This window comes from Ylistrum balloti, unplaced genomic scaffold (assembly GCF_031769215.1).
Source record: "Ylistrum balloti isolate Yb309-2 unplaced genomic scaffold, AGI_CSIRO_Ybal_v1 Utg369808, whole genome shotgun sequence".
Lineage (NCBI taxonomy): Eukaryota > Metazoa > Mollusca > Bivalvia > Pectinida > Pectinidae > Ylistrum > Ylistrum balloti.
Genome location: NW_026781982.1, coordinates 1,585,355 through 1,613,329, shown reverse-complemented (window position 1 = coordinate 1,613,329; position 27,975 = coordinate 1,585,355). Strand labels below are relative to the sequence as shown.

General features: G+C 36.0%; 1 protein-coding gene across 1 annotated transcript in view; it reads left to right on the top strand.

Annotated features, from left to right (window-relative positions):
* The window catches only part of LOC132544781 (von Willebrand factor A domain-containing protein 3B-like), a 54,176-nt gene extending 26,622 nt beyond the window's left edge, over positions 1 to 27,554 (top strand). The window contains exons 20-35 of the mRNA XM_060208427.1: positions 264 to 314; positions 3,432 to 3,888; positions 15,720 to 15,906; positions 18,209 to 18,333; positions 19,886 to 20,026; positions 20,305 to 20,402; positions 21,260 to 21,328; positions 21,715 to 22,094; positions 22,140 to 22,282; positions 22,616 to 22,717; positions 24,628 to 24,691; positions 25,278 to 25,388; positions 25,987 to 26,108; positions 26,277 to 26,535; positions 26,911 to 27,145; positions 27,443 to 27,554. Of these exons, the coding sequence (XP_060064410.1) occupies positions 264 to 314; positions 3,432 to 3,888; positions 15,720 to 15,906; positions 18,209 to 18,333; positions 19,886 to 20,026; positions 20,305 to 20,402; positions 21,260 to 21,328; positions 21,715 to 22,094; positions 22,140 to 22,282; positions 22,616 to 22,717; positions 24,628 to 24,691; positions 25,278 to 25,388; positions 25,987 to 26,108; positions 26,277 to 26,535; positions 26,911 to 27,145; positions 27,443 to 27,554 (2,656 nt within the window). The remainder of the gene's footprint in view (positions 1 to 263; positions 315 to 3,431; positions 3,889 to 15,719; positions 15,907 to 18,208; positions 18,334 to 19,885; positions 20,027 to 20,304; positions 20,403 to 21,259; positions 21,329 to 21,714; positions 22,095 to 22,139; positions 22,283 to 22,615; positions 22,718 to 24,627; positions 24,692 to 25,277; positions 25,389 to 25,986; positions 26,109 to 26,276; positions 26,536 to 26,910; positions 27,146 to 27,442) is intronic.
* Positions 27,555 to 27,975: the final 421 nt, after the last annotated feature.

Sequence of the window (27,975 nt, the reverse complement as noted above, 5' to 3'; positions counted from 1 at the left end):
CCCAAGTTAGATTATCTGTCTGTATCAACATGTCCTGTGCTTCTACGTCAAATATCTCTTTCATAAAAGGATATTATTTTTAATGGACTCATGTTATGTAACAAAAGCATTTCTTCCTTAAAAAGTACCTTCTACCAGTCAACTTTAAATTGCACTGCAATGCATACATGCCTTGCACTAAAGTTCCATGTCAGCTTCAAATGACCCAGGAATACAAGCATCCTTTATCCAGAAGTGCCTTGAAATTTGTGTTTATTTTCCAGACGGCTGGATAAGTTGGTATGGGGAGCTCTTCCACAGGAAACCAAGGATGAGTAAGTACTTCATTGTATCAACATAGCTGTATAACATCTGACTCTCAACATCGAGAGAGGCTGAAGTCATGTGATAGGGTCAGAGTTTAAACACCTTGTGATATTAGATGATACAGGTGTTTCAATTTAGTGCCAGATGTCAGTTAGTTTAAGTAATTTTTTTTTTAATAATCGTTTCCGAATCCAAGGATGTAAACTGTAATCCAAGATTGAACAATGCTTTTTTTAGCCCACCATCTAATAGATGGTGGGTTATTCAAATTGCCCTGCGTCCGTCCGTCCGTCCGTCCGTCCGTCCGTAAACAATTCTTGTTACCGCTATTTCTGGAAAAGTACTGGATGGATCTTTCTCAAATTTCATATGCAGTTTCCCCTTGGTCCCTAGTTGTGCATTGTACCTTTTTTGGACTGATTCAAATTCAAGATGGCCGACAGGTGGCCATCTTGGATTCTGGAAGTAAAAGTTTGTTACCGCTATTTCTGAAAAAGTACTGGATGGATCTTCCCCAAATTTCATATGCAGTTTCTCCTTGGTCCCTAGTTGTGCATTGTACATTTTTTGGACTGATTAGAATTCAAGATGGCCGACAGGCAGCCATCTTGGATTTTGGAAATAAAAGTTTGTTACCGCTATTTCTTGGAAAGTATTGGATGGATCTTTCTCAAATTTCATATGCAGTTTCCCCTTAGTCCCTAGTTGTGCATTGTACCTTTTTTGGACTGATTCGAATTCAAGATGGCCGACAGGTGGCCATCATGGATTTTGGATGTAAAAGTTTGTTACTGTTATTTCTTGGAAAGTACTGGATAGATCTTTCTCAAATTCCATATGCAGTTTCCCCTTGGTCCCTAGTTGTGCATTGTACCTTTTTTGGACTGATTCGAATTCAAGATGGCCGACAGGTGGCCATCTTGGATTTTGGATGTAAAAGTTTGTTACCGCTATTTCTTGGAAAGTACTGGATGGATCTTTCTCAGATTTCATATGCAGTTTCCCCTAGGTCCCTAGTTGTGCATTGTACCTTTTTTGGACTGATTCGAATTCAAGATGGCCGACAGGTGGCCATCTTGGATTTTGGAAGTAAAAGATTGTTACCGCTATTTCTGAAAAAGTACTGGATGGATCTTCCTCAAATTTCATATGCAGTTTCCCCTTGGTCCCTAGTTGTGCATTGTACCTTTTTTGGACTGATTCGAATTCAAGATGGCCGACAGGTGGCCATCTTGGATTTTGGATGTAAAAGTTTGTTACCGCTATTTCTTGGAGAGTACTGGATGGATCTTTCTCAAATTTCATATGCAGGTTCCCTTTGGTTCCAAGTTGTGCATTATACCTTTTTGGACTGATCCGAAATCAAGATGGCTGACAGGCAGCCATCTTGGATTTTGAGAGTAAAATCTTGTTACTGCTATATCTGAGGAAGTACTGGATGGATCCTTCTGATATTTCAAAGATATTGGTTTCCCTTGGTCTCTAGTTGTGCATTGTACCTTTTTTGGACTGATTTGAAATCAAGGTGGCCCACAGGCAGCCATCTTGGATGTCAACAGTAATACAGCACAAGCATATCATCCATTATCCACCTGTAACTGACTGCTATCTAATAATACTTTGGGATCTTTTTCAAATGATATTTGCTAATAGGTGCTTAATAAAAATATCTTGTGCCATCATTGAGTACATTCAATGAAGACCAGTTCATGAACATTTACAACACCTGTAACAAACAAAAAAAATAAACAAATCTTCAAGAACTGAAAACAGATCCTCAAATGGTGGGCGCCAATATCCCTCTGGGATCTCTTATTTCTTTATAGCAACTATTGATGTTCTGATTGATTCATGGTTCAGTGATTTTACTTATTACATCATGGTTCAGTGATTTTACTTATTACATCATGGTTCAGTGATTTTACTTATTACATCATGGTTCAGTGATTTTACTTATTACATCATGGTTCAGTGATTTTTCTTATTACATCATGGTTCAGTGATTTTACTTATTACATCATGGTTCAGTGATTTTACTTATTCCATCATGGTTCAGTGATTTTACTTATTACATCATGGTTCAGTGATTTTACTTATTCCATCATGGTTCAGTGATTTTTCTTATTACATCATGGTTCAGTGATTTTACTTATTACATCATGGTTCAGTGATTTTACTTATTACATCATGGTTCAGTGATTTTACTTATTACATCATGGTTCAGTGATTTTACTTATTACATCATGGTTCAGTGATTTTACTTATTAGATCATGGTTCAGTGATTTTACTTATTACATCATGGTTCAGTGATTTTACTTATCACATCATTTACTTCTTAAACTGACTATGCTCATCAAGTTTTTCTATGACTCAAACTTCATAATATTAAGTTGTACAGGACACTGAGACAGTGAATAGACAAACAGTTTTATAAAAGAAATTTCAACCATATTACACATGTTGTGAGGGTCTTTTTTGTAATTATTCCTGTTTTGAGAACTGGTAATGAACATTAACGAATTTTGATATGAATCAAAACACTGATAGAAACTGTCAAATCTTGTGATAGTGTGATGTAATAATATTGGGCAAGTACAGTTGTACTATCTTTTTGAGGAATAATATCAATATGTTGAGTCAGTCATAAATTAGCATAACCTGCCTTTAAGTCAAAATGTACTTGGAAAATACTATATCTACGGTTAAGCAGCTTGAAATGATACAAAAATAATTTTACATTTAAATAAGTAATTACTAAATTGAGTTTTTCAAACGTCCAAAGGATTCTGACTATCAATCTGCAATTTTATTTTGTCAAGGTTACAGACTTAAAGCTTTATATATAATGGATAACGGTCTGTGACCAAGACAAATTAAAATCAGAAATAGATAGTAAAACTTTTCTACAGAATGTCTCATTAAGAAAGATGTCAAATTTTTGTTTTTTGTTTTTTATTTTTTCTGACAGGAATATGATTTTCCAGATGAATACAATACAAAACACAGATGTTATAGGATTCTATTTCTGATTTACATAACATATCAATTGGTTAACTACATTGTTAGAACAGAACCAAAACAAATTAACTGTAAATAGACATTATTTTCACAATAACTATTACAGATTGGGATCTGAGGAGCCATTATCATTTGAGAACAACCGTCTGTTGCTAATGAAGGCCATTGATGCTGCTGGATGGCCTATTGAAGAGTCGGACATCTTACTTCTAGAGGAGGAGATTGCCAGGGGTCGAAAATTTCTCAGCCAGTCTGAAGAGCTCCGCAAGAAGTCTGAGTCAAGAAACTCTGACAGCGAGGACGAAGCTCCAGTTTCTAAGAAAAACAGACGGAAACACCGTCATCGCTCGCGCAACAGCAGCAATGAGTCTCGCTCCAGTCGGTCATCATCAAGGTCAAGTTCTAGGTCAAGGTCAACGTCTCGATCAGTGTCAAGGAAAGGATCAGGAGTGATGATATCGGAACAACATTTAGATGTGAACTTAGATGATGAACTTAATGTGTATGATGATAAAGCTAGTGTGGTGTCCAATCTGACCAACAACACCAACCAAGAGTTTGAGGTAAGTCATGCATAATGTAGTGCTGCAGCCCCAACCCTAGAATGTCCAACCCTGTCTGGTCACGCCCCACCCAGCCCATTTACATGTAGCTAGTCTGGTCCCGCCCCTGCATGGCTTTAACATTATATATCTATATAAAACATGGGTGGGAAAGTAGGCATGTCCATCATTGTCTTGTAAGACTGGCTCATGCATGTACAAAATTGCCAAAAATTTAGAAGATGATATTTATAGAAAGCCAAAGCTAGTTTTATTTACCTATAAATACTAGTGCTAGAGATAATAAACACTTATCATGACCAGCATGTGTTTGTGTTCTAGCGCTTTTATCAGAATGACGAGAACAAATATAGAATAATTTGCATGAATGCATAATCAAAATTTGCAGAAGAAATATATATACAACTGCATGGAAAGTTATAGAATGATTTTGATAATTAATTTACAATACGACAGGGTGACTAAACAATGTAATAGAGAGTATGTTATGTTGATGTTGACTGTGACTTGTCACAGAACCTCTAGAGGGATCAAGTTTATCACCAGGAGTTTCAGTAAAGTTGTTCTTTAATTATTGATTCTTAAATTTATTGTTTTTTTGGTAAAACCAAAATCACGACAAATCAGGAGTATGGAAGAAGAAATCAAATCATTAATCAAAATTGTCATTGTTCTAAAACAATATTTTACTACAAGGGTAATAAGCTGTATGATATATGTTGAGGGTGGGAATATTTTCTTTTTAAATCTGTGCAACAAGGATCCACAAAAGAAATCGAGTGTTGGGTATCAAATTTTACTCATCCGTTTATTCAGACACTGATTTGAGTGTACAAATCGTAATTAACATAGCTATTATTTATACAGATACATAAATACTTACAGGGTTTGCTAACTGAAGGGAACAATGCTGTGGTAGTAATGAAATAGAATATGATAGGGTTATAGGTACTATGGTAGTATATAAATTTCCTGAGTTGTCTGCCCATACCCATCTTTAAACTGGCTATAATAATTCAATGTCCTCACGATTACACTGCAGCATCATTATGTATGACTTTCCTTTTGGAGATCTGGCCTAAACTTTTAACGTACATAAGAAAAAATATTGGAACTACAATAGCGTGTTTTTCTAGAGGTATATCCGACATAACTAAATATGTAATCAATTTCATTTTCAAATGGTCTTTTTACAAATACATATACTTTTCTTGCACAGTTACCAAAAACGTTGATGTTTTTGCTCACACAAAAAAGACTTTTGTAGTTTGAAGTATATTTTAGATAAAACAATACAGTATAGATTTTTTGAGGTTTATATTTATTTTTTCAAATTGTTAAATTTCTTAATCAGTTTTGAATGATTAAAATTTTTTATAGTTGGAGAAATAAACAAAATGTATATCTTGAACTGTCAGACTAGACAATGATCACTTTATACAGTGTAACGATGATCAAGAATTTATCAGAGGTCAATCGTACTATTTAATATTTTTGATAAAATTATGTTTTGTGGGTATTAACATACTGACTGCTTCAATTGTGCAGTCCCCAAAATTTCAAGCAAAGTACATTTCTGAATTATATCAAAAATATGAAATCTGAAAAAAACCTGTGAACACGTGCTTATCAGGGATAAACTGTGATAATTAACAGTCACAGTAATGAGATCAAGTATTTAAGAGGTTTCTCATTTTTCTTGGCATCATTGAACCATTTTTTACTGTCCTAATGTATAATAAGGGCATAAACAATTTTTATATACAACAGAATTGACGTTTTAAAAGTTAGTCTGTACAGAGGAAATATTTGTCGCTCAAAAATGAATCTCTGTATTGAACCAAAAGCTATTCCATGTACTATAGTTATTCTTCAGTTGTTTCTGTATCATTGATTGATTGAGATTATTAATTTTCACCTTTGAGTTATGAACATACCTTGCATTGATCTTTAAAATAAATGCTGGCTCTGAGAGCTTTTTATTGGAGATTTGTTTTTTGTATGTAAATGGTTTTAAAGATGTCAAATTTAAAGCAAGACCTTTAGGAAACAAGGTAGACTTTTTTTCCCTTTTCAATTGCCTTCAAAAAAAGACTTAAAAACAGAAATGATATTTTATGCTTAATAATGTTTAGCCATAACCTGACCTCATGTAACAGTAAACATGAATGTTACACATAAGTGTTGGTGGTAATAATATTGTTTTTTGTAGATGTAGTGATATGTTAGAGAAAGTTTAATCATTTCTTTAAAGCTGTTAACAAAATAAGACATACATGTTTTTTTCTTGTTTGTTTTTTTTTTTTATTTTTGTGTACTTTTCAAAGTGTGATTTCCAACCTCATCATTTTCTTTTGTTATAGATATTATATATATATATATATATATATAGTCTGTTAGTTGTTAAATTTGCTCATATTTTATGCTTAAGATAATACTAATTAGGAGTTAAATTTGCTCATATTTTATGCTTAAGATAATACTAATTAGGAGTTAAATTTGCTCATATTTTATTCTTTAAATGAAGACCTGTCATATTTACACTTATGTGATAATTGTCATCTGTCCTGTATCAACAAACCCATCCGTTACCATAGTAACTAGTCATGTTCACCAATCAGTATTACTATCAACGTAACCAGAGTAATGGGCTGTCCTCACGTTAAACTTCTAAACCATTTTATTTTTCTATATTTTATCAGCTATCGATATTTGCTTGTGTTATCTGTGCTTATGTACACTCCTATTATTTTTTGTATTCCTATTCTCTGTTTACGCTTTTTTATGCATGTTTAATGCTTCGTGTCAAACCTCATAGTTTTTATGTTCTTTATGCATTTTCCTTACTGGTAGAAAATGTGCCAACCTTTCTGTTAATGTTCATGCTTTTTGTATGCTTGGCCGATGTATTTATGTTTGTGCTTTATGTAAATATACTTTATAAAAATGGATTAAATGTAACAGAATCTGCATGTTTTAGGATCAGAAATGTTTCCATGTTTGCCAGCAATAAAGGCTAACCCAAATTTTACCATCCCCTTTTCTCTGGGTGAAGTGACTTATTGGAGATAAACTGAATCTGCCCACGTACTAGTTACTCTAATGTATGAGGTGAGAAACCTTGATAGCTCTCACTACGACTCTCATGCAGAGACATGTAAAAACATTAATCATGTTAACATACCGCTGTCTTCTTTTTGTTGAAAAATACCTATACAATGAGCAATTTGAAAACTCCAAAAATGCAATCCTAAAAACTGGCCTGCATAATATAGTTGTTTTAACATGTCCTGTTATCACTGTAGTGTTATCTCTTCAACATTTTTATATCTTTGTACAACTGTTGATATTGTACCATCAAGAAAATTTTGAAGATTTCTTAGGGGAAAAAATCCACAAAAATATATTTTGTGTCATATTATGGATAATGTAGGGAATTGACGTTATTTTCTGTTTAGAGAAAGTTCTTGAAAGATTCAGGGACACCAGACTATCACGATTCTTAGTTAATCTAGATTTAATGATAGTAGCTTGCTCATTAGATATTCATGTAAAAATCAAATGTAAAGAAACACCAGTATGCATGTTGTATACTGTTGTAAGAAAACATAGAGTTTATATATGTTGTAAAGGATTTATTTTTTAGTTCTTTAAAATTCATATCATGCACCTTGTTGTGTAAAAGGTGTTGTTGAGTAGATGGAATAATTCACTTTTGTAGCAGCAGTATTAAAGGAAAAACAGATTTCAAAGAAAAAGTATATTTAATGCTGGCCTATATAATAGTTCTAGTTTGCAATCCTAGTAGGAAGTGGGACTGGATTTATCTTTTTTTGTTTATTTTTCATTTTGTAATCATTACTTTTATTGACCTATTTCACAGAATTAGCTAGGAGTGTTTTCCCTAAGGAAACGGTTTTTTGTCTTTATAATTTATAAAATCTGAAAGAAAAATCATTATTCTTTGATTTAGAACTTTCTGTAGTGGAATAAAAAAAAACTCAATATTTTTGTAGAATGTTTGGTAAAAAAATATTGATTTGAATATTTTCATGAGTGTACAGAAATGTACCTAAAGGAATATGACGTATGGGTTTTTGTGTTTATGTTAGAAGTGAAAGGTGATGAGAGGTGCTAGCAATCAAGAATCATAAAATCTACTTGATTATGTAACAAAAAAAATGTTTTTAAACATTTCATTTTCAAATACCATATACATCAAATTGTACAGAACATGTTTCTCAGATCTACACTGTACTAATTGTAAATGGTATGTTATACAAGTACATTTCATCATGAGAACCCAGTATTGCAGTCCTGGGAGTCATTATTGGATTATGTACAAATTTCTATCGTTTTATGAGAAGAGGTTTTTACCTGTAACTACAGGCAGTAGAAGATTTTAGGGGCTAATATTGATACATCATAGAATCTGTTTTCTGGATACGTTTACAATGTATAAGGTTTTGTGAAGCTTGCTTAAGTGTGTAACCAGAATGTTAGCTCTTCTGTTGTCACAAAACAGAAGTTTTATTTGAATAAAGTAGATTTAAATGGGCTTTTATCATTGGTTATAGTTACACAAATATAATTCTAAATATCCGTCGTACAAACATGTACACATTTGATTATTCATAATATCTTGTTTGACCTTATCATCTTAAAACCTTTCATCATTACAGGTATCATCTGACTTATTATCATTATAAAATAAGCTATCAAACATGTTGTCAGATAAAACGAAACTGTACAATTTCAGAATAGAATCGGTAAAATCTATCAATATATCAGTACCCAGACTTATCAATATACCAGTACCCAGACCTATCAATATATCAGTACCCGGACCTATAAATATATCAGTACACAGACCTATCAGTACCCAGACCTATCAATATATCAATATCAATATATCAGTACCCAGACCTATCAATATATCAGTACCCAGACCTATCAATATATCAGTACCCAGACTTATCAATATATCAGTACCCAGGCCTATCAGTACCGAGACCTATCAATATATCAGTACCCAGACCTATCAATATATCAGTACACAGACCTATCAATATATCAGTACCCAGACCTATCAATATATCAGTATATCAGTACCCAGACCTATCAATATATCAGTACCCAGACCTATCAATATATCAGTACCCAGACCTATCAATATATCAGTACACAGACCTATCAGTATATCAGTACACAGACTTATCAGTACCTGGACCTATCAATATATCAGTACCCAGACCTATCAGTATATCAGTACCCAGACCTATCAGTACCCAGACCTATCAATATATCAGTACCCAGACCTATCAATATATCAGTACCCAGACCTATCAATATATCAGTACACAGACCTATCAATATATCAGTACCCAGACCTATCAATATATCAGTACCCAGACCTATCAATATATCAGTACCCAGACCTATCAATATATCAGTACCCAGACCTATCAATATATCAGTACCCAGACCTATCAGTATATCAGTACCCAGACCTATCAATATATCAGTACCCAGACCTATCAATAAATCAGTACCCAGACCTATCAATATATCAGTACCCAGACCTATCAATATATCAGTACCCAGACCTATCAATATATCAGTACCCAGACCTATCAATATATCAATATCAATATATCAGTACCCAGACCTATATCAATATATCAGTACCCACATCAACCTATCAATATATCATTACCCAGACCTATCAATATATCAGTACCCAGACCTATCAATATATCAGTACCCAGACCTATCAATATATCAGTACCCAGACCTATCAATATATCAGTACCCAGACCTATCAATATATCAGTACCCAGACCTATCAGTACCCAGACCTATCAATATATCAGTACCCAGACCTATCAATATATCAGTACCCAGACCTATCAATATATCAGTACACAGACCTATCAATATATCAGTACCCAGACCTATCAATATATCAGTACCCAGACCTATCAATATATCAGTACCAGACCTATCAATATATCAGTACAGATATCATATCAGTACCCAGACCTATCAATATATCAGTACCCAGACCTATCAATATATCAGACCTACAGTACCCACTATCAATATATCAGTACCCAGACCTATCAATATATCAGTACCCAGACCTATCAATATATCAGTACCCAGACCTATCAATATATCAGTACCCAGACCTATCAATATATCAGTACCCAGACCTATCAATATATCAGTACCCAGACCTATCAATATATCAGTACCCAGACCTATCAGTACCCAGACCTATCAATATATCAGTACACAGACCTATCAATATATCAGAGTACACACTCCTATCAATAGATCAGTACCCAGACCTATCAATATATCAGTACCCAGACCTATCAATATATACCCAGTATATCAATATATCAGTACCCAGACCTATCAATATATCAGTACCCAGACCTATCAATATATCAGTACCCAGACCTATCAATATATCAGTACCCAGACATATCAATATATCAGTACACAGACCTATCAATATATCAGTACCCAGACCTATCAATATATCAGTACCCAGACCTATCAATATATCAGTACCCAGACCTATCAATATATCAGTACCCAGTACCCAGACCTATCAATATATCAGTACCCAGACCTATCAATATATCAGTACCCAGACCTATCAATATATCAGTACACAGACCTATCAGTATATCAGTACCCAGACCTATCAATATATCAGTACCCAGACCTATCAATATATCAGTATCCAGACCTATCAATATATCAGTACACAGACCTATCAGTATATCAGTACCCAGACCTATTAGTACCCAGACCTATCAATATATCAGTACCCAGACCTATCAATATATCAGTACCCAGACCTATCAATATATCAGTACCCAGACCTATCAATATATCAGTACCCAGACCTATCAGTATATCAGTACCCAGACCTATCAATATATCAGTACCCAGACCTATCAATATATCAGTACCCAGACCTATCAATATATCGGTACCCAGACCTATCAATATATCAGTACCTGGACCTATCAATATATCAGTACCCAGACCTATCAGTACCCAGACCTATCAATATATCAATATCAATATATCAGTACCCAGACCTATCAATATATCAATATCAATATATCAGTACCCAGACCTATCAATATATCAGTACCCAGACCTATCAATATATCAGTACCCAGACCTATATATCAGTACAGACCTATCAGACCTATCAATATATCAGTACCCAGACCTATCAATATATCTGTACCCAGACCTATCAATATATCATTACCTGGACCTATCAATATATCAGTACCCAGACCTATCAGTATATCAGACCTATCAATATATCAGTACCAGACCTATCAATATATCAGTACCCAGACCTATCAATATATCAGTACCCAGACCTATCAATATATCAGTAGACCTATCAATATATCCAGACCTATCAATATATCAGTACCAGACCTATCAATATATCAGTATCACAGACCTATCACAGACCTATCAATATATCAGTACCCAGACCTATCAATATATACCCAGACCTATCAGTACACAGACCTATCAATATATCAGTACCCAGACCTATCAATATATCAGTACCCAGACCTATCAATATATCAGTACACAGACCTATCAATATATCAGTACCCAGACCTATCAATATATCAGTACCCAGACCTATCAATATATCAGTACCCAGACCTATCAATATATCAGTACACAGACCTATCAGTACCCAGACCTATCAATATATCAGTACCCAGACCTATCAATATATCAGTACCCAGACCTATCAATATATCAGTACACAGACCTATCAATATATCAGTACACAGACCTATCAATATATCAGTACACAGACCTATCAGTACCCAGACCTATCAATATATCAGTACACAGACCTATCAATATATCAGTACACAGACCTATCAATATATCAGTACCCAGACCTATCAATATATCAGTACACAGACCTATCAATATATCAGTACCCAGACCTATCAATATATCAGTACCCAGACCTATCAATATATCAGTACCCAGACCTATCAATATATCAGTACCCAGACCTATCAATATATCAGTACCCAGACCTATCAATATATCAGTACCCAGACCTATCAATATATCAGTACCCAGACCTATCAATATATCAGTACCCAGACCTATCAATATATCAGTACCCAGACCTATCAATATATCAGTACCCAGACCTATCAATATATCAGTACCCAGACCTATCAATATATCAGTACCCAGACCTATCAGTATATCAGTACCCAGACCTATCAATATATCAGTACCCAGACCTATCAGTATATCAGTACCTAGACCTGAGACCATTCATATTGAGGTTCTGAAAAGGTCAGTGGATTGATCTTGATGATAAAGTTATTGGGTATTTCCTTAACAAAAATAATACAGAAAGATTTCACCAAGGATATCACAGCTTAAACAAGAACATCAAAGAAGATGTAGTTAAATCTTTTAAAATGACCATCATTTGCAAAAACAATTAAACTGAAATTTCATCACCATACTTCAGTGTAGAGACCTAATATAATACAGCATACGAATAACTTAACTGAGGACATTAATTATATGTAAAAAGAAGGAAGAAAAATATCAGGACTATTCCCCGACTCGGACCTTGAAAAGTTGACTCGTCAGGTACCCATTTTGATTGTTATACTTACCATAACATTATTGTACTTTAGATTTTAAATTTCCCTTAAAGGGTTGGTCCGCCATCCTATTTATAATGCAATCCGTATACATTTATCTAACTAGAAGCTAGAACGATTGTAAAATATAGGAGGGTAATATTTTTTAAAATGTCAACATAACAAAGAAAGCCTGGAAAATAAAGGGATGTATCAGTTAGCCAAACTGCGTGCCCCCTCTAACAGGCACTCTGGATCCGCGCCTCGTGACAGCCATAAAAATCCAATTATTTTCGTCAATCTTCCATTTTTGAAATACTTCAGAGTTTTTTTTTTTAAAGGAAATCATGATATCAGGAGCAAGCCTTCAAAACAGCAACATGTAAAGCAGGCGTGTTACTATCTGGAAATGGAATATTAAATCAGGCAGTCGAACTTATCATTTGTTATACACTTTAATGGGAAGCTACCCTTGTTTTCGTTGAAGTGAAATATCAAGTGATGTAAGTCTGTCGTGACCTCGATACCCTCGTATGTTGGGTATATACGATGGGCATGGTTTTCTCTTTTAAATTCCAGTTCTTTCCGTGGTCTTTGTGACCTGTTTTAATTAACACTTTAATTAAATCAGTCTCCAATAAAAATAAAAATAAAAAACAAGTTAGAAATATCTGTTTAAACAAATCTATGGAACAATCATATTTTTATAGACAGAAGTAAGCAAGAAGTTAGAAAATATGATTACCAAAATGTTCTTTTACCACAACCAGTAAGAAAATAATGTGTGACGTATCGATACTACACAGCTATCTTCATCAGGCAATTGACAGGTGTGGAGCTTACAATGTATTTGCAGAGTATTGGTAGAACGTAGTATGACGAGATGGTGATAAGATTATATTGAAATCAAGCCGATTTGATCTTCCGTTCGTAAATTAGTTCATGGTAGCGAGATATATGTAATACTATGCCTTATATAGGGAGTCGTCCGCTGAAAGGCCGTAATAGTGGACGTAAACCAGTTAAATATCAAAATATCTATATATGAAGTGGAAAAGGGCGGCGTAAAGTTGTGAGGGTTCATCTAGATGAATTTTTTTACATTAAAACGGTACGACAGATACCAACAACATACTCATTTGTAGTCTCTTGTTACATAATGCTAGATCACGGACTTCGACATAAGTAATTAAATAATATCTTTACTTCCATCGTGTTGTATCAATAACCAGTTGACATCAAGATTTCCGTCACATGAAAAATATTCCCATTGTATCGAAAAGACCATCCAATTTCCATCTATACTCAAGTTTGCAAAATAAAGAAGTTCTCATTCTGAAAAAAAACTCTGCTTTTGTACATCCATTGGTTAGGTAGTACTGGTGTGTTTCTCGGGATCTTTTCACGTCTTATCGGGCGCAAAATCGATTTCTTAAGGTAAACAGTTTGTATTTTAATCAAAACAAAAAAATATCAATCTGAACACATTTCTCTGTCACAGCGTACCGTAAACTGCAGAGATTTAGAAATAAAAGACACTATCTTGTGGTGGAAGGGAAATAACTCGTATAACATACGATGTGGTTGTTATGGCGACGGGTAAACAGGTGTTCGTGTACCTGTTAAACGATATCGCACAACGTTATTTTTATCGACCAGGAAAAGCCTTGCCTGTAATTAACAAAGTATAACACAGCCATATCTCAAAAGATCCCAACGTAGTGTCCGAAAATCAATAAAGTATTGAAATCTTATCTCAGTTTTTCCTGCATCTGTGAATGTGGACAAAACCTTGTAGGACACGCACCTGCATGGTAACAGGTGCGTTCAGATTTTGATCACATTTCATCGAAGGTAATTCTAAAGATATTATTTTTTATTTGTATAGACTTGGCAGTTTTTCGTTTTAATTCTAGGTTTGTAGGTTTAAATTTTCGTTCAATGCGTTCTAGTCCGTTTTGCATGAATAGTTGTTTGATCTCTGTGTCCCTAAAGCTATAGAGATTTTAATGAGTATGCAAATACAAACAAGTCTCGTGCTGCTCTCGTTATAATAACGACATGGCGTTTTGACGTGTGTTTATTCGTAAAATTGTTGCCGAGGAAGTCAACATAAAGCAGGACAGTAAAACGGATAACTGAATTCGACAGGGAGGAATATAGGGGAAATAATTTGATCAGTGGATACGGCCTGTGTTTAGTCGGTTACAGGATATAAACATTGGTGACAGACATGTCTCTTACCACACATCCGGACGTCAACGTGAAATGGCGAGTGGATAAATACCCCGATACCCGTGGCTACGTCATCCAAACCAAATACTACCGGGGCGATATAGATACAGTACGTTGGTCAAATTTACAGGTGTAAGATTGGGAGTTACAGACGGCGTCGGGGGGAGCAAGATATGGGTGATGGTGTAACCTCTATGTACAGGTTTGGGAAGAGCGGGGGTCTCTTTTTCATTATCAAACTGGTAAATTTTGCGTGTAAATCTGTATACATGTACAATACACATAAATTACTAATAGAGAAGGTTGAGTCAGCTGTAGGTTTACAATAAATGTAGACAGAGAAGTTTTAGTGAGTAAGGAGAGACAGTTCTAAAGGTAAGTATTAAATAGTGAACTATATTAAGTAATCTACATTTAATATATGTCAATATCAATTTTATACATTTGTATATGACTAACACATGTATAAAGTTCAGTATAACATATACATATATATTTAATTTGTGTTTGCTTTACAGCAGTAAGATACCATTTAATACAATTATTTGTCAGGCCATAGATATATCCAGAACTGACAGTGTGGACTCGTCTTCTCACCAAGCTGAAATGCACTAGTAGTGTACAGATTTTAGACTAGCAGTTCTCAAGATAATAATTACTAGTATTGGTGCGCTGTATATCTAGAGTGAACAAAAGTGATGGAACTGTATTCCCTGATGTACAGGTGATGGGAGCACATTAAATACCTGTGGTATTTACCTGACTTTAAGCTCATACCTGTATAGTATTCTGCTGTACTCTCAAAGTCTTATTTGTCATCCTCGTAAACTAGGGAGATAGAGGCATAGTCTGCATTCATTATTAATCCTACTGAACGTAGGATTTGATACCAGTTCTCCTTGTATATTTTGTCAGGGTCTGGGTGATGTAATACATCATCGTACAGACGGCATTCCATACAGCAGGATGGACAGCGGTCAGCGGGGCAACCAGTACAGGCCGCTAAAGGTTCTCAATACACAGATTGTTAAGAAGGTGTTGGATACACTGAAGGGACATCATGTTATAGCTCGTGATGATGCTGATGGTCACTACTACCCAGGTAAGATCGGAATTCTCAAGTCTACTGTCACCTCACATTGACAGGTATCACAATAGTGGCATTTTCATATCAAAGAAATCTGATTGGTTTAGTGAAATTGAAATATGAATTAATTCAGCTTTCAATATCCTTCACCAGTTTTGCTGTAACAGAGCTTGATCATTTAATTCTTTCCCATATTTCCTTCCAGTTCCATTTATCTTTCATTAAGGAGACAGATTTTTTTTAAAATTTTGTAAATCAGTTCCTGTTTTGCTTAGATTTTTTTTTTTTCTTTATGAGTTGTGAGTGGAAATTGGGAAATTTCATGTCAGGTTCTAGTTAGGATTATCAGAAACACAATGTCAGACAAAATGTTCATTATTTATTCATTACTGGTGATGGTGAGATAGTGTAACAGGTATAAATCTTCAGTCTAACAAGTTTACCTGTACAATCAATACCGGAGAGGTTCTGCGGCAATCATGATGGGTATACATTAATGATAACAGGAGGTGCAGGTCTCCTCTAATTACATCTAATGACAGGTCATCATGTATTGTCACTAGGGCCAAATTGCAGGTGATTACCTCGTAGTGCTAATTACAGGTGAATCACAGGTAAACACTTCTCAAGTACCTAGTTAATTAAATTCTACTATGGCATCAGATTTTTCTTTTATATAATACACTCCTAGTACAGTTTATCATCATGTCATATTCCAGGATCTTGATGATGTTCTATACGTGAGATTGACCTATGTATATAGATATATTCTGGGTTTTATTTTCATCAATGTCCTGTTAAATAGTGTTAATCATTGGTTCTGATACATTTTACATCTTGTTGCTAAGTTGTTTATCAATGAATGTACATATGCCCCTTTCAGTAATTTAAGGATGTATGGTACAGCTGATCTTTCTTTAGTGCCTTCGTTCCAAAGAGTTCCACACTTACACATTTAAAATTGTGTATCAGTAACCAATCACAATCCAAACCTAAATTAAATATACATCAAAAAGCCGATACATTTTCTATAATCTTCTATATCTGTAATCTGTCATCATCCTCTTTCTGACAACTCATAAATTCCTGTCAACACTTGCCTTTAGCTTTAGATCTTTCGATCCGTTGGCATGAAAATACACAAGATGGTAACCATGTACTAAAATCAATTTAGCTACACTCTATTTAACACCATCTATCAGCAATGGTTTAGCAAAGCTATGGGCAGTCCAGTGTTTCTCCGATTGTAGCCAACTTGTTATAGAGCACTTGGAGAGAGAGGCTATAGCCACGGCCCCTGTAAAATGCGAGCCCAGTCTGTGGAAGCAGTATGTTGATGGCGTGTTGGAAAAAGAAAATGTCGGAGAACATTTAGAGGATTTACTGGGCCATGGTATTGCAGCAGCCATGAAACCTCACAAGGCTCTCTGAAATACCCGAGTCCATCCTCATAATAAAACACTCAAAGAGAGTGTCACAGAATGTGTATACAAAATGCATGAACTGTGATGCATCATATATCAAAGAAACAGGCAGGAGATTCAGGTTTTGACCCAATGAACATCAGAAAGACGTGAAATACCAAGAAGCAAAAAAAACATTAAGTAGATCAGAGCGAAAACATTTTCAGTCCCTGATCAATAAATCTGCACTTACAGATAATTCCACACAGCAAAATTATATCATTGACTTGGAAAATTCCAAAATAGTCAACAGGGAGAACAACCATTTCAGGCAGTCAGTTGAGAAAGCCATCTGGATATGCTGCAGTGGGCCACTACTATACAGGGATGATGGGGACCACTTTCCCACATCTATGACCAAGTGTTAAACAATTACCATCTTTTTGTGCATTTCTGTCGATTCCTTACCATCTCTTACACTATGTACATCAGTGCTAGTTTGCTCCACACTGGTCATTTGTCTGATAAAGATGACTGTGTTATCATCGAAATGTCACACTCTAACCTTCTACTGTTCCACTTTTACCCAAACATAGTTTGTCATTTGTTTAACTGGAAGGTAACTATCTATCATTATAAATGTTAATTTTACCTATCAGTATTGACCAATGGTCAGTAGCCAATATCTTCACTATTTTTATTAATTGCTCTAATAGCAATAGTCATTAGCTTTCAAACCTGTTTACTTTTTGAAGCCTTTTTTCAGGTGCTTGATTTGAAACTTTAATACATTCACTGTTTATGAATAACGGATTGGCCAAAGACACCAGTCACATTTAAGGTGGTCTTTGGTAATTTTTTCCATCAAGTTTAAAGTTCTATCTGATCTAACTATTTTCTGTGTTTTTCAACAGGAGTGGTGCTCAAGTGTCCAGATGCCAGACATGCTCTGGTGAAATTTGCAAACAAGGAAGAAAAGCTGATACCAACTCGAATGGTGATAGCAAGTAGTGGGGCCATATCTAGACCTATCCTTAGGGTAAGTACTGGGGCCATATCTAGACCTATCCTTAGGGTAAGTACTGGGGCCATATCTAGACCTATCCTTAGGGTAAGTACTGGGGCCATATCTAGACCTATCCTTAGGGTAAGTACTTGGGCAAGTTATGGGGCCATACCTAGACATAACCTTAGGGTAAGTACTGGGGCCATATCTAGACCTATCCTTAGGGTAAGTACTGGGGCCATATCTAGACCTATCCTTAGGGTAAGTACTGGGGCCATATCTAGACCCATCCTTAGGGTAAGTACTGGGGCCATACCTAGACATAACCTTAGGGTAAGTACTGGGGCCATACCTAGACCTATCCTTAGGGTAAGTACTGGGGCCATACCTAGACATAACCTTAGGGTAAGTACTGGGGCCATATCTAGACCCATCCTTAGGGTAAGTACTTGGGCCATACCTAGACCTATCCTTAGGGTAAGTACTGGGGCCATATCTAGACCTATCCTTAGGGTAAGTACTTGGGCCATACCTAGACATAACCTTAGGGTAAGTTCTGGGGCCATACCCAGACATATCCTTAGGGTAAGTACTTGGGCCATACCTAGACCTAACCTTAGGGTGAGTACTGGGGGCATACCTAGACATAACCTTAGGGTAAATACTGGGGCCATACCCAGACCTAACCATAGGGTAAGTACTGGGGCCATACCTAGACATAACCTTAGGGTAAGTACTGGGGCCATATCTAGACCAATCCTTAGGGTAAGTACTGGGGCCATATCTAGACCTATCCTTAGGGTAAGTACTTGGGCCATACCTAGACATAACCTTAGGGTAAGTTCTGGGGCCATACCCAGACATAACCTTAGGGTAAGTACTGGGGTCATACAAAGGCCTAACCTTAGGGTGAGTACTGGGGCCATACCAAGACCTATCCTTAGGGTGAGTACTGGGGCCATACCAAGACATAACCTGAGGGTAAGTACTGGGGCCATACCAAGACTTAACCTTAGGGTGAGTACTGGGGCCATACCTAGACATATCCTTAGGGTGAGTACTGGGGCCATACCTAGACATAACCTTAGGGTGAGTACTGGGGCCATACCTAGACATAACCTGAGGATAAGTACTGGGGCCATACCAAGACCTAACCTTAGGGTGAGTACTGGGGCCATACCTAGACATAACCTGAGGGTAAGTACTGGGGCCATACCTAGACATAACCTGAGGGTAAGTACTGGGGCCATACCTAGACATAACCTGAGGATAAGTACTGGGGCCATACCAAGACCTATCCTTAGGGTAAGTACTGGGGCCATACCTAGACATAACCTGAGGGTTAGTACTGGGGCCATACCAAGACCTAACCTTAGGATAAGTACTGTGGCCCACTACTAAGACAATGTCCAGGCATAGCCTTGGAGTACCTTTGTTAGACACAAATCTCACCTTATAAATTTGACCACTACACATGTAGCAGACATTCTCCTTTATCAAACATTTTTGTTCTTTTGCTTATTTCATTGAGCTACATATATTTATATACAATGTATTCAATGATCTGACACCATTATTTGTACAGGCTGGTGACTATGTGTTGGTACGGGTCCTGTTGGACAAAGCAGGGGGTGAGTGTTATGTACCTGGTATTGTACAGGTGCCCCCAGCCAGGAATGAAGCCCAGGCCAAGTTCTACACTGTACTCATGTATAATGGCCAACAGGTGAGTAAAATTCTCAAGAAGAGGGAGTAAGTGATGGACGTTTCCTGATAAATATTTAAATCATTTTCAAATCTAGATAACCGAAGGGAGATAACAACCTTGTCAGCGATGTCAAGGGGAGACAACTTTTAGGGGAGATATATGTAACATGTTTGTAATTTCTGTGAAATAGAAACTGTTCTTGCTATCAAGGGGTATAATCAACTTATGAAATTAAACAAAATAACCTATTTTTAAGTATTCTGTGTGATTGTTTCAAACAAAAATGTTTCTGACAGGCGACCACTTTGAGAAAACACCTTATGAAGATCAGCAAATCAAGGTTTGAGTTTGCTATCAAATACATTGCAGAAGTTCAGAACCAGGACAGAAAGAGGTAAGTATCAAAGACTTTTAATTTTATAAGAAAGAGTTGATTTAAAGTAAGAAAATCAACACACTCAAAGGTATAGATACAGGACAAACGTCACACACTCAAAGGTATAGATACAGGACAAACGTCACACACTCAAAGGTATAGATACAGGACAAATGTCACACACTCAAAGGTATAGATACAGGACAAATGTCACACACTCAAAGGTATAGATACAGGACAAATGTCACACACTCAAAGGTATAGATACAGGACAAACGTCACACACTCAAAGGTATAGATACAGGACAAATGTCACACACTCAAAGGTATAGATACAGGACAAATGTCACACACTCAAAGGTATAGATACAGGACAAATGTCACACACTCAAAGGTATAGATACAGGACAAACGTCACACACTCAAAGGTATAGATACAGGACAAACGTCACACACTCAAAGGTATAGATACAGGACAAACGTCACACACTCAAAGGTATAGATACAGGACAAACGTCACACACTCAAAGGTATAGATACACACTCAAAGGTATACAGGACAAACGTCACACACTCAAAGGTATAGATACAGGACAAACGTCACACACTCAAAGGTATAGATACAGGACAAACGTCACACACTCAAAGGTATAGATACAGGACAAACGTCACACACTCAAAGGTATAGATACAGGACAAACGTCACACACTCAAACTAACAGGATTATTTACAGCAAAAGAAGTATTTATTTATAAAATATTTTTATATTTTGAGTTTAAGTATATTTGGGAAAAAAATCAACATTTACAATTAGAAAATAAGTAGGTAAAACTATTAAAAGTTTGTAAAATTAATTGATCATTGTTTATTTCAGAATAGAAGAAAAGGTTTATGTGACTCCGAGACGAGAGAAAGAAGACAGAAGTAGTCGCAAACGACACAGGTATTGCATTAACCATATTGTATTTTTCTTACGATATGTTGAGAACTGGTCACTCCACAGAAGGCGAAAGAATATCTGCAGGGTGTTATGTTTCAAAAGTCAGAGAGTCGGAGTCCTGCTATATAAAGTTATTTTCTATATCTGACATTTTTCATTTCATATTTTAGATAGATATATGTTGTTTTTGATAGTTTGGTGTGAACATTATGAAAGAACACATATCTATATAATAATTTTGATGTGTAATACAGTCAATAGATTTCTTTTAATTTTTCTTGAAAAGAAAGAAACTGATATCCCTTTTACAAATGAGTTATTATTCATCTTTTTCATGTTTTCAGAAATAAAGGTAAAGAAAACAGAAGAAAAGAAAGATCTGCATCCAGCTCCAAAAGTAGGTCACCCACACCTGACAAGAAAGAGTATCTAGCTGCTGACAGACCTACAAACCCAACTCCGGATAGTTATCGTCACCAGGTCAAGCAGGACCTTCTCACTCCTCAATCTCAATTGTCCGCGGCAAGCTCCCCAGTTTTCAGTCAAAAAAATACATCAAGATCAAATTCAAGGTCACCACCAAGGCGAAGGTCGAGGTCACCATCTTATTCACGCTCCAGGTCACGCTCAAGCTCACGCTCAAGGTCACGTTCAAAGTCCAGGTCACCTTCACCTGTCAGGTCTCGGTCACCTACTCCAATTAAGGATAGGTCTAGGTCACGATCGAAGTCAAGGTCAAGGTCAAGGTCAAGATCCAGTTCCAGTTCAAGTTCAAGTTCAAGTTCAAGTTCTGAGTCTTCAATAAAACAAACAGAGATGCAGAGGTCAAGATCAAAGTCACCAGATTCAATACACCGCAAGAGAAGCAAAGAACGGCTGCGAAAAAAATCACAGAAACTGAAGGCTCTTAAAAAGCAATTACAAGATCAACAAAAGGCCCACGCAGAACAGCAGGAGGTCAGTAGACAGTATACTTAATTTGTTACTATTTTTAGGATAATATTGTGAGTGTCGAATGTCTGAGAGTGCATCATTATTGGCAAGGCTCATTTGCTCCAGTAAGGAATCAGTGATAATGGCACTGTTATTTGAGAAGTGAATAATTGTTTTAATGTATTGTGATGTAACAGGATTAACCTGTTGCTTTCCACCATCCATAATATCATTATAGAATTGTTTCTATCTGGAAATCAACCTCTGATCAGTGCGGTATTTATAAAACCAGCATGAAATTTGATTTTAATATTCAATTGTTTTCTTGCACACTAACAAATATTTTCAATTTGATAGGAAATTCATAAACAATCAAAGATGCTGAAAAAATTGAAGAAAAAGCTGAAAAAGTCTAAGAAAAATGGAACAGTTCAAGGCCCCTACTCCACAAAATCACAGGTGAATTGATGTTCCTTGTATCATGACTGTAGTCTACAGGTGAATTGATGTTCCTTGTATCATGACTGTGTAGTCTACAGGTGAATTGATGTTCCTCGTATCATGACTGTGTGTAGTCTACAGGTGAATTGATGTTCCTTGTATCATGATTATGTAGTCTACAGGTGAATTGATGTTCCTTGTATCATGACTGTGTAGTCTACAGGTGAATTGATGTTCCTTGTATCATGACTGTGTGTAGTCTACAGGTGAATTGATGTTCCTTGTATCATGACTGTGTATAGTCTACAGGTGAATGGATGTTCCTTGTATCATGACTGTGTGTAGTCTACAGGTGAATTGATGTTCCTTGTATAATGACTGTGTAGTCTACAGGTGAATTGATGTTCCTTTGTAGTCTACAGGTGAATTGATGCTCCTTGTATCATGACTGTGTGTAGTCTACAGGTGAATTGATGTTCCTTGTATCATGACTGTGTATAGTCTACAGGTGAATTGATGTTCCTTGTATCATGACTGTGTGTAGTCTACAGGTGAATTGATGTTCCTTGTATCATGACTGTGTGTAGTCTACAGGTGAATTGATGTTCCTTGTATCATGACTGTGTGTAGTCTACAGGTGAATTGATGTTCCTTGTATCATGACTGTGTATAGTCTACAGGTGAATTGATGTTCCTTGTATCATGACTGTGTGTAGTCTACAGGTGAGTTGATGTTCCTTGTATCATGACTGTGTGTAGTCTACAGGTGAATTGATGTTCCTTGTATCATGACTGTGTGTAGTCTACAGGTGAATGGATGTTCCTTGTATCATGACTGTGTATAGTCTACAGGTGAATTGATGTTCCTTGTATCATGACTGTGTAGTCTACAGGTGAATGTATGTTCCTTGTATCATGACTGTGTGTAGTCTACAGGTGAATTGATGTTCCTTGTATCATGACTGTGTAGTCTACAGGTGAATTGATGTTCCTTGTATCATGACTGTGTATATTCTACAGGTGAATTGATGTTCCTTGTATCATGACTGTGTGTAGTCTACAGGTGAATTGATGTTCCTTGTATCATGACTGTGTATAGTCTACAGGTGAATTGATGTTCCTTGTATCATGACTGTGTGTAGTCTACAGGTGAATTGATGTTCCTTGTATCATGACTGTGTAGTCTACAGGTGAATTGATGTTCCTTGTATCATGACTGTGTATAGTCTACAGGTGAATTGATGTTCCTTGTATCATGACTGTGTAGTCTACAGGTGAATTGATGTTCCTTGTATCATGACTGTGTGTAGTCTACAGGTGAATTGATGTTCCTTGTATCATGACTGTGTAGTCTACAGGTGAATGGATGTTCCTTGTATCATGACTGTGTGTAGTCTACAGGTGAATTGATGTTCCTTGTATCATGACTGTGTGTAGTCTACAGGTGAATTGATGTTCCTTGTATCATGACTGTGTATAGTCTACAGGTGAATTGATGTTCCTTGTATCATGACTGTGTGTAGTCTACAGGTGAATTGATGTTCCTTGTATCATGACTGTGTGTAGTCTACAGGTGAATTGATGTTCCTTGTATCATGACTGTGTGTAGTCTACAGGTGAATTGATGTTCATTGTATCATGACTGTGTAGTCTACAGGTGAATTGATGTTCCTTGTATCATGACTGTGTGTAGTCTACAGGTGAATTGATGTTCCTTGTATCATGACTGTGTAGTCTACAGGTGAATGGATGTTCCTTGTATCATGACTGTGTGTAGTCTACAGGTGAATTGATGTTCCTTGTATCATGACTGTGTGTAGTCTACAGGTGAATTGATGTTCCTTTTTTTCTGAATTAACGTTCTGTACCTTTTAATCTGTAATCTGCCCAGTTTTATTAAGAAATAAACAGTATTACTTTTTCTCCAGGTCATCGAAGTGGAACGAAGCGAGGATTTTGATTCTGATGATGAAAAGAAGTCAAGTAACACAGGTAGATTATCTTTTGAATTATTTTTGAAGTAAATAATCTGAAGATAAATTTTAAGATTGGAGTGATCTTTATACCTGGCACATTTACATGGAATAATGTTATTGTAAAATACATGTATCTACAGCAAAACCCCTTTTTCTATTGTTTGTTTGCTGGATTTATCAGCCTGTAAATCGCCATAGTGGGATCTACTTGAAGTAATTGGTGGTTACATTACTGAACAACATACAGGAGGCACGTTACATGCCATAGGACAATTAAGGTAAATTGTCTGTCCCATGGACACAGCTACCTCAGCACAGACCTGTTTCTCAGCTTCCTGAGAAATACAAACAGCTAGGGGAAAGCAGCATCAAACTACACAACTCTGAACTTCACCTGGGGTTTCTGTACATAGGTCAACATTCGTACCAACTGAGCTTTCGTAGCCCGTTTTTTAATATATCCAGATGATAGTATCTCTGTATAAGTGCCCTATTTAAGTAAAGTATTAAGTAGGTCATTTGACTGAAATATTATTTCTAAAACCAAAATTTTAAAACATTTTAACTTAGACATAGCTGTTAATCTCTCACCTGTATTCCAGGTAAGGTCAAGGTGAAGTCTGGGCTGCTGGAACTGAGGAAATCTCTCCCGGTGTTGAGGGAAGGAGAGGAGGTTCTTGCTCGCTGGTCGGACGAAGGCTGGTATTTCAGAGGTAAGATTTGTACATCAATCTCCTACAGTTTGGTATATCACATCATAGAAATATTGAAAATGTTTTGGGAGTTGAACACCATTCAGAAGAGAGACACTCGAGTTCCTATTTTCTGATGTTTTACATTAATGATCTAAGAGATTCTTTTCTAATTTGTACTTTCAAAACTTCACCTGATTTATCCAACACAAAGAACATATTCAGGTTTATTGTTTTAGGGTTTTTACTTTAATTGTCACAAATAAAATTTTTGACACGGCTTTCCAAACCCACGTAAAATTAGACATAGAATTGTAAAGTGTAATGAACTAAATTTAAATAGCCTTACTCATCTGTTTGCCTTTCTAAGACTTCTCAGTGTTGTTAAGGGACTTGTCAGTGATGCTAAGGGACTTGTCAGTGTTGCTAAGGGACTTGTCAGTGTTGCTAAGGGACTTGTCAGTGTTGCTAAGGGCCGAAATTGTTGGCAATCCACATAACACCTTGTGCCAAAACAAAAGAGTTCAATATTCAAGGATTTGTATCATACATATTTAAAATTGAAAAGATTTTAATAAAAAAAAGATGAAGAGAAATAACAGGTGTGTATTAATTACAGGTATAGTCCAGCAGGACTGTGGAGACCTAAGCTACATCATTGAGGACAGTACGCGGATGTGTGAGAAGATCTGGAGAGAGGATATCATTACAGATTACGATGACGCCAATCAGATCATACAGGTAAATAAAGGCTACCTCACCATAATATCTGATGATATAGATTCTGTATCGTTATGTTTATCTGACACCATACAAGTTCAGTTTAGAAATCTTCTTCTTCAGCTCTGTATATACAAAATCTTCACACCATACACATTGTGACACTGTTCTGTAATTTTATCCCCCTAGCCTAAGGATGCTGTGGTAGCTCTCCACCCCAACTACAATTTCAGCTACGCCCCAGGCATCGTCCTTGAGGTGTATCAAGATTTACATATGAAAATTCGATTTTACGATGGTGAGGAGTCAACCCTGCCACGCGAGGAGATCTATAAACTCACAAATGAAAAGTTTGAGCATGACGTGAACTATATCATCGAATGTGAGACTAGATGGGTTGGACAGGCGGTGGTCGGGCGCAATGACGAGAACGGAACATATCATTTTGGTGAGTATCTTTCTTTCATATCAAAACAGTCTATCAGATACATTGGGAATATCAGCAAATACATTGAAAAAATTAGTACTGCACTACGTAATTAATTTGAAGATGTGAAAAAATTGCACTGTTGAGTTTTGGTGTATGGATTAAATTCTAGAATTTTGATATTCTACCAGTCCTCATGTTTGAATGAGTTTTTGGCACATCTTCTGAAATCTTATATTTTATGTGTAAGGTAGAGTGTTTAATAAGAAAATTGTAAAGAAATCTGGCCCCATAAATACAGAAAGGAAATGATTAGTACAATGTACTAAGTAACATACTTACCGGTATGTATTTTATTTCGTGGTGTAGAAGAAAAGTTTGTATTATTCTCCACAGCATCTGTGAAGGAGCGTGTAGGTAATGGCCGTGAGTACAATTTGGAGTGGTGTGATGGTACGCTCTCACGTCAGAAATCCATCAATATATTCGGAACGTTCACCAAACATCATCCTCTGGCAGTTGGTGATCATGTGTTGGCAATGGTGGACAATCACCAACATGTTTACCTCCCTGGCTGGGTCGCAGGTATCGTTGGCGACAAAGTCAACGTCAAATTCTGCAACGGTGTCATGTAAGTAAATCAGGGGGTTCTGATGATTTAATTAAAAATTTTCATTATCATATGATATAAGATATTCAGTCAAGTGGATATTTTTTTTTCTAATTTTCATAATCAGACCCTAGCAGATATTTCACTCTGTACAAAGTACCTACCAAACAATATTAACGAAAATAGATTTCCTACATCATTTAGATTGGACAACTTTGAAAATAATCATTATTGATAAAACACTATCTGTTTATTGATAATTTCGATATTTTCTGTTAAGTGGATGCTCATCTGTACATGATTGAATTTAATTTGCAGACAAAACGTAGAGGATGTTCTTCAATGTTTCTGGTTAAGTAGTCGTTACTATGACTACGCTAAGGAATACTACCTACAGCGTAACCCTGACATCCCATTACCACCACAATGAGATGTAAAGGATTGAGAAATATAAGGACAGACATAGGGTTTAGCTTCGCCATATTACCAAAAACACTTTTTTGTACATATACTGTGATAGATAGATCCACCACTGAAAATTAGAGAGAAAAAGTCTATAAGCATTCCTTTATATCTATATGATATCTGAAATACTTACGTTCCTTGCCAGATGTAAGGACTATGAAGAATATATAAACATGGTTTGCTTTACGCCTAGCAATATAGTTTAATTCTATGTATGTACCTCACAGACCTTATCCTTGGCAAGCTTTTAGTAAGGTCTGCATTGTAATAAATATATTGTATGTCTTACTTGTATACATTTTTATAAAAAAATTTTACAAAGGATATCATTTACAGAGATATGTGTGTGAATCAAACATAATAACTGTGATAACATTTCAACAACC